This window comes from Nasonia vitripennis, chromosome 3 (genome assembly GCF_009193385.2).
Source record: "Nasonia vitripennis strain AsymCx chromosome 3, Nvit_psr_1.1, whole genome shotgun sequence".
Taxonomy (NCBI): Eukaryota; Metazoa; Arthropoda; class Insecta; order Hymenoptera; family Pteromalidae; genus Nasonia; species Nasonia vitripennis.
The window spans coordinates 3,195,610-3,217,452 of record NC_045759.1 but is presented as its reverse complement, the minus strand read 5'-3'; the positions used below and the strand labels follow the sequence as shown (position 1 = coordinate 3,217,452).

The 21,843-nt window shown below is 35.4% G+C and overlaps 2 protein-coding genes across 6 annotated transcripts in view; one reads left to right on the top strand and one right to left on the bottom strand.

Moving 5' to 3' along the window:
• The window catches only part of LOC100123241 (cilia- and flagella-associated protein 298-A), a 72,989-nt gene extending 64,998 nt beyond the window's left edge, over window positions 1-7,991 (top strand). For both annotated transcript variants that reach the window (XM_008205808.4, XM_003425721.5), the window contains exon 6: window positions 3,061-7,991. In XM_008205808.4, coding sequence (XP_008204030.1) covers window positions 3,061-3,171 — 111 coding nt within the window. In that variant the 3' untranslated portion in view covers window positions 3,172-7,991. The remainder of the gene's footprint in view (window positions 1-3,060) is intronic.
• A 75-nt stretch (window positions 7,992-8,066) lies between these two features.
• LOC100123232 (protein no-on-transient A) lies at window positions 8,067-21,106 on the bottom strand. Of its 4 annotated transcripts, none has more exons than XM_032598007.1 (15): window positions 20,612-21,106; window positions 19,109-19,531; window positions 18,609-18,910; window positions 18,056-18,351; window positions 17,518-17,847; window positions 17,390-17,409; window positions 12,315-14,729; window positions 10,360-10,414; window positions 9,917-10,024; window positions 9,518-9,606; window positions 9,139-9,242; window positions 8,887-8,938; window positions 8,631-8,699; window positions 8,358-8,412; window positions 8,067-8,162 (listed from the first exon to the last, which is right to left on the bottom strand). In XM_032598007.1, exons 1-7 carry the CDS (start codon window positions 20,954-20,956, stop codon window positions 14,505-14,507), a joined length of 1,941 nt encoding a protein of 646 aa, XP_032453898.1. In that variant the 5' UTR covers window positions 20,957-21,106; the 3' UTR covers window positions 8,067-8,162; window positions 8,358-8,412; window positions 8,631-8,699; window positions 8,887-8,938; window positions 9,139-9,242; window positions 9,518-9,606; window positions 9,917-10,024; window positions 10,360-10,414; window positions 12,315-14,504. The 4 variants fall into 4 exon arrangements, with proteins under 4 accessions (XP_032453898.1, XP_032453899.1, XP_032453901.1 ...); XM_032598008.1 differs by having other exon boundaries at window positions 17,390-17,406; window positions 20,612-21,094; XM_032598010.1 differs by lacking the exon at window positions 12,315-14,729 and having other exon boundaries at window positions 17,390-17,406; window positions 20,612-21,094.
• Window positions 21,107-21,843: the final 737 nt, after the last annotated feature.

Genomic DNA, 21,843 nt, shown 5'->3' with positions numbered 1-21,843 from the left:
GTTGTAAACAAAAATAATTATTCATGAATATAGATCAAAATAATAATATTTATTATACTAATAAGCGTTATTTATTGCATAAATTATTCTAAATAGATTGAATTAATATAAATATTAGTATTTTTATATTATCATTATAATTAAATAAAATATTAAATAAAATATTTTGACTGCGTACTAGATATTTCTATTGAATTGTTTCATGGATTGCGTTTTCTTCTACGCTATATCCACAATAACTCGTATACGTGAACGATATACCTGCGGGCTATTGCGGGTGGAGTCCTAGGAAAATGTACAAGCGTATACAGGAAAAATATTTATTACGATTTCTGGGTATTTCTAATTATCTCCGTGGGCACTCAAACTGTTAATTGCGGCGTTCAATACATTGATCCAAACATAACTGTAAATACTAGATTCCCCAGGTAGATTCTCACCCTCATCGATAGTAAACCGGCGCGGCAGCTCCGTAAAATGACCGTTCCTATAAAAAATGCGAGCTATTTGAAACAGAGTGAAATTGTTCAAAAATGCGTTCAAAATGAGAATTTACGGTTTTTCGTTTTGAACGCATTTTTGAACAATTTCGCATTGCGCGCTATAGAAGGCCCGAACTTGCGCGCGCGACTTCCTGCGCCATATCGAGTTGTCACTCTGCGACGTGGAAATTCCGGAATTCGTGTATAGATTCTCTCTGGCGTACACGTGTGTCCGCGAGATTTAATTAACTTTCCGGGGATGATTAAAGAGCGCAGGGTACGTCCGGGGAGAGCAACTTTTGCAAAACTCGCGAGTCCGATGTTGAGAGAGAGAGAGAGAGATGCGACCCGAGAGGCTATACTCGAACAATTAGTTCGATGGCTTGCAGGGAGTGAAATTTTATTGTTGAAAAACTGGGTTAACGGATTCCGCTGATTAGATGCGCCGAACATCTCTGGTTTTGGAACGCGATTTTTTGCCGATTCATATTTTTTCTATGAGCAAGTCCGGGCAAGTTAGAAGCTGAATTGTCAAGCATCTGGAATATGCGAGATCAGAGGAGAAGGACAGGTGTACTCGTGATATCCCCGTAAATCTGAAGGTTTAAGATGTAAAATAAGGTGAAGGTGATACACAATATTGTTGTTAAATTTAAAAGTATTTTATTAATTAAATCAATAATCATAAGTAAGCTAGTATAATTGATCGTACTTGTAAACTTATTTACTACAATATTCAATATAATATATCGTCGTCGCATTTTGTACAGTTTCTAAAAATCTAAACACACGCTTATTGCTAAAATTATCAGATATGTATACATAGTCGCATCGTCGTCAAGTACAATCGATCTAAACTTTCAAACGCATATTTACAACAATACTTAATGCAATCTATCGTCGTCACACTGTTTACAATTTCTAAAAATCTAAACACACGCTTATAGCTAAAATCATCAGATACAAACATAGTCGCATCGTCGTCAAGTTGATTAATTCTACAATGTAAACACGTAGCGCGCACTCTTGGCTGTCGAATTTCACTGGAAAATATCAGCGCAGTCGGAGACGCGAAAACCCGCGTACACGTCAAATTCCGTCGTAGACGCATGCAGATACGCTTAATCTGCATATTCTGGTCCTCGTCCTAGGTCTTGACTTATGGGTAGTAATGCGGTCGTCTTTTAATGAACGGCGTACTGGTCCCATCCTGGAACCGCAAATCCCTGCTTTTATTGCGCGATAGTCGGAGAGATTTCCGTTCACGCCATCTCACGAAGTTGCTATTCATCCTATAACTTTTTTCCTTACCCTTGATCATAGAGTTAATCATGTTGGCCATACTAATTAATTGCTTGTTTGATCCATATTCTTCCAAGAGATCTTGCACTTTTCTCGGTAATTGACTTCGCCAGAAATCGATGACGAATTCGAGATCTTGCTCTGGATGGCCGCTGAGGGTTTGCAAGCAAGTATAATAATCTGACGGACGCTGATGATACCTTGGTTTATCCTTCTTGAGTAAGATCTCCGACGTCGTACCAGTGTATTTTTTTAAAATGGATGCCTTTAACATTTCATATTTGTTATGTTCTGGTGGATTGAGTAAAATATCCATACCTACATCCATGTGTTTAGTGCCGAGCATTACTATGACATAATTAAATTTAGAATCGTCGTTAGTAATATTTAACGATGCGAACTGCATCTCTACTAATTTTATCCAAAGAAGAGTATTATCTGTGCGCAGTGGCATCCAAACAAGTTCCCATTTAGGTTGTTTTACCACAGGAATGGGTCGCTGAGCCATGCGCTTGTTGTTCTCCATTATTCTTGAAACAAAATGTATTGTAAGTTCAGAGTAAAGGCTGCACTTGCGTCAAAATAACTTGCACTTTTCACTGTGGCACAAGCTTTGGGTGTACTGTGCGAAGATGTTGCTTTTCGAGTCGGTGACTGAAGCAAAAATGTCTTGTTCAAATGCCTGGTTGGTCCAGATCGAAGGCTACGCTTGAGTCCAAGTAACTTGCTCTTTTCACTGTAGGAGATACAAACTTTGAGAGTACTGTGCGGAGACGTTGCTTTCTGAGTCGACAACTGAAGCAAAAATGACTTACGTTCAACTGCGTTGTAGGTCCAGAGTGAAGACTGCGCTTGGATCGAAATAACTTGTACTTTTCAGCGTGATAGAAACTTTGAGAGTATACTGTGCAAAGACGTTGCTTTCGAGTCGAGGACTGAATCAAAACTGATATCTGTCCCGGCGATAGGTTTTTATAGGGTGCAGTCTGATCTAGTATACCTGATGCACATTGCGCATGGTGGGGTGTAGGTGTAGAGAGGGGAACAATTGCTAAAGTGCTTGCACACAGAGCATTGGTCCAAAAGTTTGGTAACCCTCGGTACCCCGTACCCGCCCTCGGCGCCGGTAAGTCACGGCATGTCTAGGCAATACTACCCACCTACTCCTCCCCTTTTGGCTTTTTCCGACCCTACGGCAATCGGTCGGCGTCGATCCTAAGCTAATCCTTCATACCTACAACTTTACACTAGCTTAATGTTTATTTCTTTATTGCAGAAGCTTGAGCAAGACGATGACGACGAGTATCTCAACGCACCCTGGGCCGACGGCGGCAGTTTGAAGCGTCGCTACCAGGGCTTGAAGGATATCTCGTGGAGGCCGCGCTAAATGCGGGAGTTCTCCAGAAACCTCACACAAAAAATCGACGTGTCTCGGTTCTCCCCCGACCGACTATATTATACACACGCGTATATAGTACATCACATCAGCACAAGAGAACCGGCGTCGACGATCGGGCGACGGCGCGTCGCCAACCGATCGACCTACTATTATTATACTATACTACTGGATACGGTGCACACACACACACACACACACACACAGTCATACACATATTACATATTCTAAAATGAAAAACCAGTGACAAGGAGAACGTTTTGCGCGCTTGGTATATACATATATATATATATATATATACGTATACATATAAAGCTAGCACGACAACGACGACTCTGAAAAAATGGCAAAAATATACATAAACAAAAGCGGAATAAATAGTGCGTCGTTTTCCGCGCTCGCACTGAGGAGGAGCATGTTTATCGCAGACTTTTGAACACACGTACGAAATGTGGCTGGTGTCACTCGAAATTACATCGGCGCTGTAAGATAATTATTATAATAACGAGCGGCTTTACGGGAAAGGGTTCGTAAATTTTTGTACGAGACGTGTACATAATACGGAGTCGAATTACGTAACGAAATCGTTATTTGCGCTCGCGCGGGCTGGTTTCTTCTCGTTTTGGGCTGATGATTTTTTATAACGAAAAAAAAATTGATAAATAAGTGAATAAAAACATTGTGAGGTCGAGTTTGATATACATACACGAGAGTGCACAGAGCGTGAGAAAGGCCGTTTTGTATTTAAGCACAAAGATCCTTATCGTTTGCTTTCTGTAATATTCTCTTTATCTGCTGCAATTAAGATTTCCGATTTTTGTCGATCTTCGTCCCGTACCCGTATATTTTTTCATAATAGCAATGCATAACATGATTTCTGAGCCGTAACGTATTTTTTCGAAAAGCAATAAAATACATAACGTGTACATAATAAAATATAAAGAATGCAAGGTTCTCTATACATTAATAGAGGCATGAGGAGTCGTATGCATAGTAAGCACATAAAGTAGCTTCACTTAAAGGCAGAAAAATTTCTAGCTATACTGGATGTGATCGTAAATTAGCCCCAATAAACTATTCAAACAAAATAAAAAGATACTACTATCCCGACATAAACAAAATCGTACTATGCGTACCGCTCGTGCTGCCTGAAAATCCAAGTATAAAAGATACACTTCTTCTCAGTGTGACGTATGTACCTTCGAATTTTTCCAGCTGCGAGACTGCGCGCTTCTATTACTTATTATTATATACACAATAAAAGATTATAAAATGACGAGACATTATTATATAATATAGACACAAAAAAACACACACACACACACACACACTCTTCACCCCGCAATGTGTTCAACGCGCTCGGGCTTTTCCTCTCGGCGGCTAATGCGTTATTATGTATAAAGACGCCGAGAGGAAGATCCGCATCGAAACTGGGAAGAAGATCGGACTTTCTTCCCGATTGCGCCGACGGACCTTATTACGATATATATACGCATACGCGCAGCAAGAATCTATATATGCAAATGCAAATATACACGCAGGATGATTATAATTATATAAACGAGAAAATAATCGATAAACAAAAAAATTATATTAAATGCAATATACCGTTGCGCGATTCACTCGATCGAAAGTTTTTTAATTCACAGGGAGGAGTTTGACGCAGGATTGGGAGTCGATTCTATAGCCTTAATTTCGGGAATAGAGACATGTCTATATAATTAATTGCCTTTGCCAAGATTTTATCGTATAAAAACAAAATATTCTACACACACATACACACACATACACTCACATATACACGAGAAGCTTGTAATTTCGATATTTTCGTCCCAAAACTGCTTCAAAGTCCGCAATGGGGCGAGGCCATGCATAGCGTTATTATACACTTCAAATAACGAACTCGAGACGGTTCTCGGATCAGGAACGTGACGCGTATATATATATATATATATATATATATATATACGCGGAGGAATATATATCAGGAACGTGACGCGTATATATATATATATATATATATAGAGAGAGAGAGAGAGAGAGAGAGAGAGAGAGAGAGCAGAAATTATAATAATACCAACGCATATATGCATACTCTGTTGCCTGGACACGGCGGAAAGAACGAATCCCGAGTTCGGCCCATCGAAGTATATTATAATAAATATACAATACATGCGCAAGCTTACGAGATGTATACGCTATATACATACATATATATGTATATGTATCGACGACGAATTTTCTACATGTGCAATTAGGGCTGTAGAGTTGCGGTGTGCAGCGTATGAATGTGCTACGACGTAACGTTTCCGTGCGCTTGGATGGTCTTCTCCTTCATTCCTTTCGAGATAGATAATCGAGCAATAAAGTCGAGCAAGAAGTCAATATATAATCGAGCAGCAGCAGCACTATATATACATAGTTTGGATCGCGGTGGGCCAGACTCGGCGTTTCTTCCTTTCGACGATTACATGTAAACATTACTCGAGAAATTAAAAGAGAAATTATCTATACCGATACCGTTGAAAAGTAATATAAAGAATTTAAGATGACAGAGTGTAATTTAAGCGATTGCAGAGGCTTGTTGTATGATCGTATATTGAGTACCGCATTTCCAGTCTATACTATATATGTGCATCGCAGAAATAGCGCGAGATTCTGATGTTGTTGACGGTATTACAATTATTTTCTGGCCTTTTTTATCGAGAGAATCGCTAAATTATCGGTTTATCTATTAGGTTATCGAAAATTGTACAGCCACAGCATGACTTTACGCCACTTTTAAGGTAAATTAAAACCCGACGACATTTTCATTGATGAAATAGTCTATATACATATGATATTGAAGAGAAATGCCAGAGGAGCACGAGGCGACGATAACATTGTATGATTATAGAGGGTGCACACTGATGAAACATAAACAAGAGAGAATCAACAAACACACACACATATTGCGAACGTGAATATCCGTCTGCAGACGTCATGTTCCTTTTGTTGTTCAAGCTATTTTTCCCCTCTGTGTGTGCTGTCGGTCGTACGCGTTAATGATACAGCTCTCCGAATGACAATTGCGCAGTCTACAATGAAAGCTTGGCAATTTCATTCTCTAAATCTGACATTCTAAAGTATATTTATACATATGACATAAAACGTGTAATATTATTCTTAAATAAAACTTCGGCTTTTTTAATGAGAAAAATATTTTAAAAGTATAAACGAAAAAAAATGCGACTGCAAGAGCTATTTTTGAAAACACTTTTTCGAAATTATTTCGATCTTTTAATAATGAACTATTTTCTTTCTAACGATCTATAAAAGCAACGCGCATGCATACATGAATGCAAACAAACTCGAGATAAGTTACGCTTTCTTTTATCTTCGGTTTTGTAAACAACTTTGACCGTCCAATGATTTTGATTTTCAATGTGCTCGCTTATATTAACTCGTCAATAATACAACGCTACAATTTCCTGACAAAAAACGTGATGATACATGCAGAATCCAATATACTAGCATATAATTATAAAGTCATTATAAGTCCTTTGTAAACTTGCAAAAAGTCCGACGCACATACATACATTGATCGATACATTTCAATAAAAAAAATGAATACATCATACACAAATTTAATACACGCGCTTCTACATACGGGGAAAGATAATTGAATTGTTTTTATGACTTAAGAACAAGTTGTCTGTGATCTACAATAATTAAAAAAATAAATAAATAAAATAATAATTAAGTATGGAAAATTTAAGAGAGAATAATATGAGATATATGGCTGAAAAATGCTTTCAAGCAAATCGTTCGGCGAGTGAAGATTTAGAAGAAAAAAAAAACGGAATTAAGAGAATAGTCGAACTACAACAAATTTAAAAGCGGTTGAAAACGCCATTACAATTATCACATTACGCCGCTGTTTTATTCGAGCTACTTTTCGCAAAAAGTAAAATGGAAAGGACAGCCAATGGATGAAGTAATAATACATATGCATCGCGCTCACGTGAAAAATTTTATGAAAATTTAGAAAGTGACTTCGCTGGCAAAACATATTTTAAAGAGAAAATGTTTGCCTCTCACAACTTTGGTTATTACTACCGTTGGAACATACGTAACAAAAATTAATAGACATTTGTTGCAGATATTTTTACGATATTTCAACTACTAATTACATATATACGATTATACTTTTTAAATGTTTTGCCAACGGCACTACTAGATTCTTGAAAAAAAAATCACAAGTACTTGCCCATGAAGTCACAAATTTAAAAATTTTAAAAAAAGAAAAAAAAGAAATGTTATAGATTAGTTAGTTATAGGATCGCAAAAACACCAAAATCGTTCCTTCCACCCGCTCCGGCCGTGTTGTTTAATTATCAACTTTAAGGAAGAAATATATCGCAATTCACTCGTAAGGCTCGAAAGCTCTTCAAAACAAAAACTAATTGCGCACCTCAGAATGCAGTTTCTCATAGTATGTCAACCATTATCCTAATAAAAAGCAGAGATACTTACGTAATACAAAAATAAACGAAAAGCTTGCCACTGTCACAGATGATTAATACGTTATTCAGCCAGCGTGTCACGAAGATAAAAATAAAAGGAGACTTGAGACAATTTTTGTACCCTTTTGGCACATACACAAAGACACGTGCAACATCGTCGACTTTATATTTATGTACAGCATTCATTTATTATAAATTTTCGACGTTAATACGAAACTACGATCGACTTCGTGTGGAAGTGTATATGGCTTTATCTGCGGTTAAACAATAAAATGTTGTCGAAGCTTTTTTCCATGCTACCTTTAACTTCTCTGCTTTGAATTTTTTGATTCGAACCTCCCTATTTTTTTTTATTTATATTCAATAAAAACACGAACAAAATTATGTTGTACAAGTTTAATATTTATTGAAGTTTTTTGTACATGTATTTTTTTATATATCTTGCTTCACTCTTCTGCTGACGACGGTTTATGACTTCTGAAACAGAAACACGGGTATATTTTAGTTCCATGAACATAGCTGACTATTAATATAATATATCACTAAATAAATATTCAGTGGTTGAACGAAAAAGTTTGTCATCTTTAATTTCAGGACTCTAGCCAATATTTCATCATGTAAATCCATGGAAAATGAAATAAAGAACATTATTTTGAAAGAAAATATACATACCTCGACGCGTGAACCGTCATCAAGATGTAAAGACTGGAATTGAACTATTTCCATCCTGTAACATAAAAATCATTTTTTCTATAATCACCGGTCTAAACTAGATAGATTGCTATATACTTTTATTATAAATCTTCAGATTTATAAGTTAGCATCAATGCTTTCAGCCCCGAAAGATGGTAAATTAAAAATATCATCATATCAAATATACTAATTAGTCTAGTATTTTTTATAATATAAATGTACTATTAACGTTATAAACTTTAAAAAACTCACATTGACGCTTGGAAGTTGCGAAGGGACAATAACTTCTTATCACCGACTATAATAGTCATTAGACTCCATCTGAAATAATTGGAAAAACTTTCTTATTATATATAGACTTTGAAAATAAAAATATTTTATTAGGTTATGTTCCATCAGTTACAAAAATTTGTCTTCAAAAAGATTCAGAAACTCTAGTCTGTATAGCCATCATATATTTTTTCATTTTATCATTTAAACAAAGTAACTTTATATGAATAATTCTCACCATAATCATTGAATCAAAGCCATTGGGACCATTCTGTGGATTGGAATACTACCTGCAATGAGATAAAAGTTTGAGTACACTTCACCCGGATAATATATAATTCAAAGAATAAAAGGGTCTGTCAGTACATAAAATATCTTCAAAAAAATTCAGAAACTCTAGTCTGTATAGCCATCATTTCACTTTATCTATTTTTTTTAATTCTTTTTTTGCAAGCAAAGTTAATTTAACAAATATTGTTATAAATCTTACCTCAGTTGATAAACGATGCTATTAGTTCGCTTTTGCATTTTTTAATCTACTGCGATCCTCAAAGTTTTTGGTCTATTTTATCAGTGTGTTGGAGTGATACTCTCCTGAAAAGATACAGAAAAAACTATTATTATTAAATAATTTATTAAATTTTTTCATTAGTATTGTAGAATATAATTCTTCAGTACACGTTGGGATTGTTTGACATCAAAGTTATCAGCCCCGAAAGATAGTCATCATTTGAATTTATAATAATTAAGTAAAATTTAAAAAGACACTAATCATTAAATAATAAACAATAAACTGAATCTAAAGCATCTATTTGTTTGTAAACAACTAATTTTTATTTCATACATAAAGCAGTACTTTATAAGCTTACCGAAGTAATTTTAAATTCCTTTATAAACATAGCTGATCGCTATTTAGCTCATCCATCTCTATCTGTGACACGAATTTGATGTACCGTAGCTGTAAAAATGAGAATATTTAGTTTTATTAAACAAAATTAAATTATGAATCTTATACATCAATTACTTCTTTTTTAAATTTTATTTCAACCATAGTTATAAAGTTAAAAAAAATTTTACTATGTAATAGTTTGTATCCTCGTCTTTCGGCACATGGAAGAGCATTTTATAGGCAAGACCATGCTTCCTAGCTGGATATATTTCAATTTCCCCCATTAAGAATACAGATCTATGGCACTTGAAGATTTAGTGAAATCAAACAAGCGTGGCGTTGGGGTTTAAAGTATATGTAAAAATTGTCTTAGACTTACCAAGAAAATATAGGCTTGGCCATATAAGTGAATGAAATGTATTCTTTAGGCTCCAGCTATAAGTCGTCCTGCTCCATGGCTGACAAGGTTTCAAGTTTTCTTTAAGCTCTGAAAAATACATAAAATATTAATAATACTATTTTGGAAGTCGTGTTTATTAACATTTTATTGATTTCAACAATAAAAGATATTTTTTTCCAAGTTTTTAAAATTTTATTGACATTAATATTCATATGCTTCTTAAAAAAATAGTGTGTCCTCGTCTTTCGGCACATGGAAGAGCATTTTATAGGCAAAACCATGCTTCCTAGCTGGACATATTTCAATTTCCCCCATTAAGAATACAGATCTATGGCACTTGAAGATTAAGTGAAATCTAACAAGCGTGGCGTTGGGGTTTAGTCGACTTAAAATGAATATGGAATTAAAAGATAATACCGTACCTGAAATTCATTTTAGCAGAGTTTGTTTGTTCAATCAACCAGCAACTGTCCATATCTGGAAACACATAAAGGTAATGTTAATAATAATCCTTGTAATTTTTATTAATTTCATCTACTTTCTCATGATTGGAGCATAAAATTAAAGGTTATAAGAAGTGTTCAGATTTTTTATCTGATAACTTCGAATATGAAAGTTAGGTGTGCTTTAGAAACTAATTATTTCATAGATATTAATCTATGAATAGTTAAAAATCTTGGAAATAACCACACGCTCATGTACAAATCGCGATTGCAACTAGCAAAAGTAGTTGTCAGACGTTTACATCAATGCAAAACTTTGTACTAATAAAAATTGGTTCAAGCTTTTAGAAACGTTGGAAACTTCAGCAAACTATACAGTTATTATTCTCCTAACAGTGATTAACCAAGTATCTCATGTATAATTGATTTATTTATTTTCTTTTGTTCTTTTACAGTTGATTAGAGTTTGTTGTTATGGATCAACCAATGACATATCTGTCATCAGAGGTCAGTATTGGTATCAGTAATGATAGAGTAATAAAATAATAGTTTTTATAACTCAATATTTTGTGTAAATACATCAATGGGTGACAACAAGAATATTACTTAATAGGACACTTTCTGATTAGAATGAGCCAACCATTGATAATATTTATATTGATTGTTTCAATTTTTTGTCGCTTTATACTTTCAGCAGAAAGCAGATTTTTTATAACAGTTTTTGTTAAGTTACTAAATAACTCTTTCTTTCTCCCCTCTTCCTTAAAAGATAGGTAATAAAATTTTCACCCCCAAGTCTTAAAATTATGTTAATAAAGTTATATGCATTCACGATTCGTGCCGCGATAATATAATGCAACCGCAGTAGTATCCCAACACGTGGGAATTTTGTATAAATCTATTGGATCAATATTACAGTTTTAAAATATTAAGGTTTTTTTTTAAAAATAATCACGCAAAGATTTCACACGTCGATTCCCTAGCTAAGATTTGGAGTAATGACAGTACGAGGTCCATTAATTGCTTGTAGCAATTTCATTAAATGAAGAATAATAATTTATTCTTGTGTAGTTAAAAAAAAAAATCATTTTTCATCTAGCATAATAAATGTATAGGGTTGATTAAGGTCATAGTCACTATGTAAGCTTAATTTTTTTAATGGTAGACAAAATAGATGATCCAGGATTAATTGCTTCTCGAAGTATAAGTACTACATTTCAGCCGAATAGCTTTGGAATTTTTCAGTTTTAAAAAAACCTATATATGCGTAATGAACGATTACATGATACATGCAATTTGACATAAAGATGCTAACGATGAGATACTTATCAATCCCTGTTTTAATAATATTTTGGAGAGATGCATTATAGTAGGATTAAAGTTTATTTGTTAATATTTAACGAAAGAATCGTCGTATTGTTTGCTGAGTCTCTTTAGAATAACAGTGTATATAAAATCTATCCCAAGAAAAAATCCCAGAAAGTTCCTAACTTTTTTATAGAATCAGTGTCTAATCAAGCACACTTGGTACAACGACCAGTTCATAGTTCATAATAACTTTTTTTTCATTATTTCACTACTACAGTTTTACAGCTCAAACTTAGTAAAAATGCCTCAAACAGCCAGTTAAGTGTCTCATACGAGAAATAATAAATTTATGACATGGCTGCACGAGAATGAAATTTTGTATGAGCTGCTGTTATTGGTATAAGTTTTCTTGTATCATTTGGATAATATTTTTGGATTTGTTCTATACCCACACAACTTCCTGCTTTTTAAATAAAAATGTATCACCTTCTCATCAATGTATTAGTGGGCAAGCCACTGAATAAAAATATCATCAAGACTTTTCACTCATATTTTACACACATTATATAACCCACCCAAAAGTGAAAAGGATAATATATATTTTGAAAATTTTCACATCTACTCACCTCGAAATCGAGTGGTTCATTGCTAAGAGGTTTCAAGAAAGTAAGTCATATTCTTCCTAATGTCGTCTCTCCTCCGTTTAATTGTTTCTTTGTGTTGATCTCTAATTTTTGGTAGAAATGCAATAAATGCACAAAAAATCTCGAAATAATGACAGCAATTGTCTACCTGCCGTTGAGATAATAAGAAGTAGGTGCCCATCTTATTTGGTCCAAAAAACTCATATTGATTACAATTTTTAAATCGTAGATTATGGTATTAACGAAGTAATTATTTTTTTATATTATTATAATTGGTCTGAGGCTAATAATGTTCAAATCATAAGAAATAACCGTAGCAAAAAAACGTACAAAAAAGGGTCAAATTAAGATTGATAACACACAAAAAAAGTTAAAAATGATAATATTCCAATAAATGACGTAAAAATACTGATGATCAGTAAATAAATATAAGCTTAAACCAATTTAATCCTAGTATAGTGTTATCAATTTGAAAAAAACTTATATTTCCCTTCCCAAAAATACTGATTAAAAGGTTTGACGTAACACAAGGCTAGATGTCTTAATAAAAATCTTTAATTTCAAATATATACAAGCATTATTAATAAAAAGAATACGTCAATCCTTTTCTTTTTTTATATTTATTCAAAGAATTAGCTTACGATTAATAGTTGGATGTGAACAAACAGTTTCTAAATCCATCAGCTGCATTGCAGTGACATTACCTTTGATGAGAATATATTTGTAATAAGAACATTGTTCTTATCACAAAAATATACTTTTCTTTAATTATCATACAGATAATTGCTTGAAACTCAAATAGGCTGAAAACAATAATAGTTAGTAATAATATGAACGTAAATATAAAGTTTTTATACTCTTAAGTTTGTATCCATATTTGAAGATCATTCAAATGAAAGTATCTAATACAAATTTTAAATGTAGAAGAATCTAAAATTAATGCAATAAATCAACATTGCTTTATTGTATTTTGGGCTTACTACTAGTAATAAATGTTTCCAAATCTGAATTAATATTTTAAAGTGGTATAAATGGCGTAATATTGCTTTAGTGCAATTTACAACAAATAAAATCATGGAGTTCTTTCAAGTTTATTACACAATTATTTATTCAAGAAAAATTGCATGTATTAATAATATAAATGTTTTTGAATTTTAAATTTACAGCAGTATAGCGAATGTATGAAATAAATGATGTATGACTAATTGTTATGACTTAAATGTCGTTGAATTTATCGAGTTTCTTCTACAGTGTATCCACAAAGTACTGTATTGAGTTAAGATTCTTAATCTTAAAGTTTTCTATCCAAGTGTTTCGATGATAATTCAGTCATGTTAAAAACAAAATTGGATGCATGAATTGCTGCAGTCAACACCGATACTTCTATGGAAAGCAGTCTACTAGAATAATTAGTTTGCATTGGATTTATCTCTTATTATGAAATCTAAATTGCACTCATTAGTTTTTATTAGCAAACTAAAACGTTAAAACGTGCTTAAATTATTTGATTATTTAATTTTATGATTGTTAGTTTTAACCGCGATTACCAAATAATGATTGTTAAGTAATGATACTTATAAAGTACACATTAATGTCCTATAAGAGGAATATTTGTCACTAGAGTCAATTAGAATATGAATCACAATTTTTAATTTTATCAGTGTCACACTGAATTTCCATCAAAGCAGTTGGTTTAAAAACCACAAATACTTTAATTAAATATCATTTGATCGCTTAAAGATTGCATAAGAATCTTACTTTAAATCTACACAATTAATTAGCTAAAGATGCCATACTTTTCAAATTACTACTACTCCGAGCAGTGTTGTTCGCATAAGTTCTAAAATCCACTCATTTGGTCAAAATCAAGTATGTTCTGACCTGCACGATCTCACATCACATTATCATCTAGACATAGTTTGTTTTAATATACAAATACGTTATTGGTTTAAAAAAGTGTCTTTGATAAGATACGCAAAATCAGTTATTTTTCTTTCAAGCGTCAAAAAGTATTATTCTTTCCGGATAAGCAGAATAAACTTTAAAACAAGAAAAAAACATTAGCGTCGGTATACGTGCGCGTTGTTGAAGACATCGAAAGAGCAATATAATCTCTGGTTCGAAAACTTATAAGTTTGTCGGTTCTAGTCCTTTTAATTGAACTCTCTTTTCTTAATAACGTCTCCTCTTGTTAGGGAAATCGTCGGGCCGCTGACGATCGTTGCCACCCTGCCAACGACCGCCGCCGCCACCCGGGGCTCCACCCCTATTGTTGCCCATACTGCCCATATCAACCCTCATGTCCATCAGATCCATAATCTGGCCGCGTTCATCATTGTAACCCCCGCGACTATTACGCTCCATATTGTTATATTGGTCCATGAAGGACTTTGGATCCTATAGAGCGAAAATGCGTTTTATTTCGTAACAAATCACGAAATTGCGAATTCGTTTCAGAAAACGAGTGTCGTTTTCAATGTAACGATACACAGAGATAGGGGGCGACCATCCATTGTTCAACAGCAGCACACAGGTCATCGTCAATTTTCGTCAAATCACATAGAAAAAAAGAAAGGGGAAAAACACAGTGTTAGATTCCTGTCTTTTTGACAAACAAGAAAATTTGGTTTGTTTAATACTGATGAGGGATCGGCAAGTTAAGATTAATTAGCCTAAAAGCAGTATTTAAATGCAGTATATAAAAAAGTTATCAACTTTATATTTTCATACTGAAATTAAATACAGATTTTGCTTGGATACACCTGTATTTAAAAATATCTTTAAATACACAAGTATTCGCGAACTTATCATTTAGTTTAGTAATAGTCGATCTTGCCAACCCCTATTAAATATATGTATGCATATATAGAAAATAAAACTCAAATAATAACTTCTGTTATGTCATATATTGCATGACCCTGCCCGAAATCATCGGTTTTTTTATCAGACCAAGTAAATGCCCAACTGAGTAGTTTCTAAAAATAATCAACAATTGCTTATTAGGTATTAAAAGTGGTAAGGTTGCCGATAAGCAAGGCTAATTGTTGGTGAAATTAATTCACGTTGGATTACGTCTGACTTTAAAATTCTGGTTAGTAATTCACACTGCGCAGCCAAAGTAATGGCTCTGAGGATGTTCAAAACATTATATTATTAGTTGATCGCAAATTGTAATTGGCAAGCGTTATAAGCCATTATATAATTTCCTAGATGGTGGTGGAAAAGAAATATATTCCTTAATTTTGCCGTAAGGTCAAGACTGATCAATGATCAGCTTGCATTGCTAGTAAATGGTACTTTGCAACCTTTGAATAAGGTTGTAGTATTTCTCAACAGTGTATAAGCTTATCGAGCTACTAATGTATGCTTCAGAACAGAAGAACCCCTTTTATTCCATTGAATACTTGCTTTTCTTTTTCATTGCAAGTCACGTATACATAAGCAGTTCTGAATTCACTCATATGAACCAAAAACTAAAATATTATTTCGAGAAGCAGTGAGACGTGATCAGGGTCTCAAAGCAAACTCTATATGTATTTTAGGATTCTTTCAATGTTAAAAAAAGCCTTTGATATACAATGGTTGAATTAACATTGATAACATGAATTTCAGAACGTTATGTGCATAAATGCAGTTTAATAATATTCTGGATAGCGTGTAAAATTTTTTTTCAAATATATACAAAATTTTTCGATAAATAAAAAATTTGCTTTCGCTAGATACGTCCACCTAGTTGATATTAATGTACTAGTGACGTTTGTTACTAAAAAGAGGAAATGTTATATATTTGTTGTGGATTTCGGGATAAGTTTCTAATTTTTCCAAGTTAATGACCTAACAAGTGTAAATTATGAATTACTCATGAACTAGTTATGATAACTAATTCGAATAATCAGCACTTTTGATGTGCTGTTGGGCATTTCTTGGTCTGTTAAGAAATCATTGTGGAACTCTTGTTCTTTGTTCTATTAAAAATAACATTCTACAATTTATAACGAATTAATTTTTTTGTACAAAAAATAATGACTAGTGCAAAAAATGAGATATAGTTACACAAATCATTTCTTGATTCAGGAACAGTAGTCGAAACTATTTCGAAATACAGAATTTTTAGTCTGCAAGCACGTGGAGCAATCAAGTAAAGCACAAGATAGGTTTAGAATATAAAGCAAGTCCACTTGCTATTGGGTACCAGCAATACATATCCTATATAATGTTCTTTTTTCTTGTAAACACAATTCAAAAACACAAATTCCCTAAAATGTATGCAAAATAATATAGTCTTAAACCACTCAAAGTTTGAGTGAAAAATTATTAATTAATCCTTTGAAGATTCAAATAAAATCAAAACTGTCGAGATATTTTACTACAAAAGCTAACCAACGTCAAAAAAAAAAAAAAGAAAAAGAAAATAACTGTAATGCAAAAGATGTAATTTAAAAAATATATTCCTAACTTCAAAGGATTATTCATGGATATTAACGTTTATAACCCATTTGTTTATTCAGAAGTCCTACCTACATTTTTCTCATATTTTCTCATATAGGAAAAAACGTTTTTCAAGTGAGTGTTCATTGGAACGCGTTTCCATTGTAATACGTAAGTCAGAATACCATTCTCCATAAGCTGTACCTTAGCAAAGCACATATGCATAAGAGAGACTCAAGTTGGTCGATGCTTACCGATATCTCCACGTGTTTTGATTTACTTTACTTTACTTGACTAAATAGATATTTAATAAATTGTAACGTGTATTGAAAGCTTTTATAAACAAATTTGTTTCAAGCAGATGTCAAAATTCTGTATGTTTACTAACACTTATTAATATCTTTTCAGATTCAACTTCTTTAAAGAAGTATCAAAAAGAATCATGCAAGAAAAAAAATTTCTGTAATTTAGGAATTTCTAAGGAAAGCCTCCTTAAGTGCGTTCAATATCTAAGAATTTTAGATAATTTTAGAGCTTTCGAAAAAAAATGGAAGATATGAAACAAAGGCAGAGGAGACTAATAGGTATTCACAAGGTATGTAATTAAAAGATTAAAAAGAATACGTTACCACTGGCATGCTGTTTCCTGCTGTAATCAAAATAAATAACCATTAGAAACTGTAAGTTATTGCATTATTGCGATGACTAATCATAGTTGAATATCAATTTAATAATTGGGATGTCAAGTGCTACGTACCATCAACTGGAGGATAGACATCACGCTCAGGTGGCAGACCGTCAAAATTTTTGCCAGCAACGCTACCGCCACCTCCGCCTCCACCCATACCGCCTCCCATGTTGCCTCCGCCCATGCCGCCACCGCGCATGGCTTGCTCTTGCATGAACAGATTGTTCTCTTGCTGTCTTCTATGAAGCTCTTCTTCTTGTCGCCTGATTCGGAGAGCCATCTCCTCCTGTTGCCGTCTTCGTAGTTCCTCCTCGCGGGTCCTTTGTTCCTCGGCTTGCCTCTCCTTCATCTCCCATTCGCGCTTCTGCCTTTCGCGGTCAGCTTCACGCATACGGAGCTCTAAAATTTATAGTTGATTTTCAAGATTAAAATTTTGAATATAAAAATAAAAAGTGCAACTTTTGTACTAATTTGAAATCATTGCAATAAATGCAGCCAAATAGTATTATCATTGTAATCAAACGGTAATTATTATAATCATATTATATTCAAATCTATTAATAAACCCATTGCCTGATTAGATATATATATAAAGATGTTAACTCACGTTCTCTGAGAAGTTCAGTCTCATGCTCGTATCTGGCAAACTCCATTTGAGCCTCGAGCTTTTCTTCTTCCATCGCCATTTCTCTCTTCAATGCTTCTTCTTTCTGTTTGTACAGCTCGTGCAGTTGCTTCCACCTTGTACCGTACTCGTGTTCAAAGCTTCCAATATTCGCGAAACGTGGTCCTACGTCGCGCGCTTTGTAGAAGTCGGCATTCTTTCTGGGCAAATTTTTGTCAGGATAACCATCGATGTCGTCGTTCTGTTCGAATGGCTCCACAACAACTGGGCGAAGTGACCTAATGGAAAAAACGAAATTAATGTTAACAATTCTATTTTATAAGAAAAAAAATGTTAGTTAATAATTGAAAATCTGTATCCTAGTCTTTCGGCACATAGAAAGGCATTAAATAACCAAACCATGCTTCCTAGCCGGATATTTATTCAATCTTCCCCTTAAGAAATTTTAATCTTTGGCACTTGCAGATCAAGATAAATCAAACAAGCGTGGCGATGGGGTTTCACTTAATTCATAAAAATTGACATTGAAACTTACGCAGTGAGGAAGAAGCAGCCTTCTGTGCATTTGCGGAGAGCTAACTGTGCAGAAGGTTTCCTCGAGAATTCGACGATACCTTCGCCAGTGGATTTTCCTCTCTCGTCAACGATGACAACGGCACGCTCAAGCTCTCCAAAGACGCCGAAAGCATGAGCCAGCAGTTCGTTGGAAATCCAGGGTGTGAGATTCTTTACTTTGACTGTGGAGGAGTGTGGTGCAAAACGCACTTTGAGTACGCGACCTTTGCGGACTGTACCATCTAGTTCACGTTTTGCTTTTTCTGCATTTGCATGGAAATCCTGAAAGAGAATACAATTTTTCTGTTAGAACCACGCAAAGTAATAGTGTTCAATAATTTTGAAACTAAGTCAATTATCATTGCATATAATGCAGCCATATAATCTTATCATTATAATCAAACGGTAATTTTTATAATCATTTAGTTATTTTCATGACAGGATTCTAGGTACATGTAAATCAAAACTTGAGATTCTTACCAGTCTTAAGAAGGCAAAGTTCTTTTCTTTGTTGATGAACAGCTCTGAGATTTCTCCGTAACAACTGAACATCTGTTGGATTTCTTCTTCTGAGATGTCGTTAGTTAAGTTACCAACGTATAAACGATTCCTGCCGCTGAACTTTTTCTCTTCAATATCTTGTGGTGGCAGTTCATGTGTTGGTCCAGAGATTGACATGACACGTTCCATCAATCTGTCGTCTTGTGATCTGCTCTGCATCATGCTTCTGTCGTGGCCTCCTCCGCCACCACCACCACCACCTCCACCACCGCCTCCTCGTCCACTACGACCTCCTCGACCACCGCCTCCACGGCCACCTCCGCCGCCGCCACCACCTCCTCTCTGATTCATTAGGTTGTTCTCATCCATCAAGCCCTCGATCATGGACTCGCTCATTTTGATCTGGAAATTGAATTGTGGACACAAGTTATAGAACGTTAAAAGATTCAATCGAGCAGAAAAAAATTGTTCTATACGACGAAACCGTGAATTTACTTTGTGTATTTCCCTATCTATGCCCTAATATGGCAATATGCAAAATTGCGTACAAGTGTGCAGGACAAATAAAGCAGATGATTAACGTAATCGAAAATTCATAAAATAAAATTCAGCGAAAAATTTTGTAAAATCAATGAAATCGTCACATTAGTCAATCGCGATAGTAAGAGTAAAGTGACGAGGCGCTGCTGATTTCATAGACGAGCGCAGCGACGCCATGTTTATTATCACAATTGCGCCGCGGAGAAGCGGCCGGCTTGGCGGCAGCCATTGCCGAGCAACGGCCGACTCGAGAGAAGAAAAATCGATACATGTGCACCAAGCGACCAGAAAAATTCACGAGTGACCGAATCTCACCATCTGTGCGTTTTTAGATAACGTTAGGGGGAAACGCGATGAGAATATATTCCGTTGGGACGACGCTTGTATTCCGTCGAAATAATCCTGGCTTTTTAGTATTTATAGTAATAATAAAATTATAAGCAACGAAATTATTGTTGAATTTTGTTTGGATTATTGATTGTATAGAAATCTAGGTCTAGCTTTGGCCGTAAATGGGTCACCACGCGGTCACGGTATACTTGCAAAGTAAACACACCCAACTGCGACAAACACCATAAAATTTGGCAAATAGTTGAGTAACGCGTTTCAGAAAAACTAAATCCAATCGGTACATCGACACGAAAAGCGAAAATAGATAGAATAATGTATGCATCGCTATCTAGTGATGCAAGACCGCGTGGCACTAGAAATAGCCACGTTTTTGGCAGAGTATTTTCCGCCACCAAACGTGGCCAAATGCTAGATCGCTAAATCGCGCGTTCATTAAAAATCTATCGAGCCACGTTTCTCTCAACAATCCCCACAAAAAATCAAATAATCAAAACAAAGTAAACTCGCCAATAAAAAAAAAATCGTACCACGCCGCCACGCGTTCTCGAACTCTTCCGATCTCCCCCCAAAGAAACTAAAAAATCTGCTCACCTGCATGTCGTTTGCGTTGCCGCTCATGTTCATCTGATTTCCCGAGGAGTTAGGTCCACCGCGTCCGCCGCCTCCTTGACCACCACCTCCTCGTCCACCACCTCCGGAGAACCTGGAGCCTCCTTTCCTCTCACCCCTGCCACCGCCGCCTCCGCGGCCTCCACGTCCACCGCGACCTCCACCTCCGCCGCCGCCGCCGCCGCCGCCACCACCTCCGCCTCCTGGATTACCACCGGGGCCTCCTCCGCCACCGCCGCCACCCTGGTTGCCGGTATTGTTCTCATTTTTACCGTCCTGAGCGTTCTTCTGCGGCTCGCTCTTCACGTTGGCGGCTTCTTCGCCCATGGTGTTCTTACGCTTCCTTTTTCTCGATATTTTGAAGGCTTTACCTCGAGCACAGTTTGACGACGAGAAGATTGCTGATGCACCGATCGGAGATGCTTACTCAAAGAGAGCCGTGCACGAAGAGAGCGAGGCTTGTGCGCGTTTGCTGCTACGCGGAAGCGGCTCCCCTCCACGAATCGCGTAATGGCGGATGCGGCGACCCGGAATTCTGGCCTGGATGAGTTTTGTGACCGTCAGGTTACCCGGCGTGCCTAGCGTTTATAATGTTTATTTTTTGTTCGGGAAGTATGTTTTGCAGCTTTTATTGTATTTTTAATCCCGGGGTGAATTAAAAGTTTTTTATCAGTTGAGAGTTTATCGAATAATCTTGGGCGGAGTCGACGCCAACGGTCGTCCAAGCGCTTACGTTGACGATACGATTTACACTGCGCGGACATATTTTTACAAATATATAATAAGATTCGCAATAGTTTTAATCTTTATGATTTTCACAACAGCGTGCAGCCGTGCAATCGACAAAATTATTCAAACAAAGTACCGCAAAAGCAAAAAAACACAAGCGCGTCGTACGCGTGACCGTCACGAACCGTCACTTTCAACTTGCGACGTTGCCAGACTTAAGCGCGCGCAATACGAATATCGCCTCTTGTAATAATCCTCGGAAATTATAGAAAGCGAGCGGACAATCACAGTCGAAGAGAAAGCGCACGCTCGCGCGGGGTTTATGAAGTATGAATTACGATTGCTTTTTGTCATCCATCGAACGGTACCGGCTCGTTTTAACGATTCCGAGCGATGAAATTATTGCAAGATTAAACATTCGCTTCTAATAATACTTGCCTAATACTGTTTACTGTAAAAAGTAATTGCAGACGGGGGACAGGTAA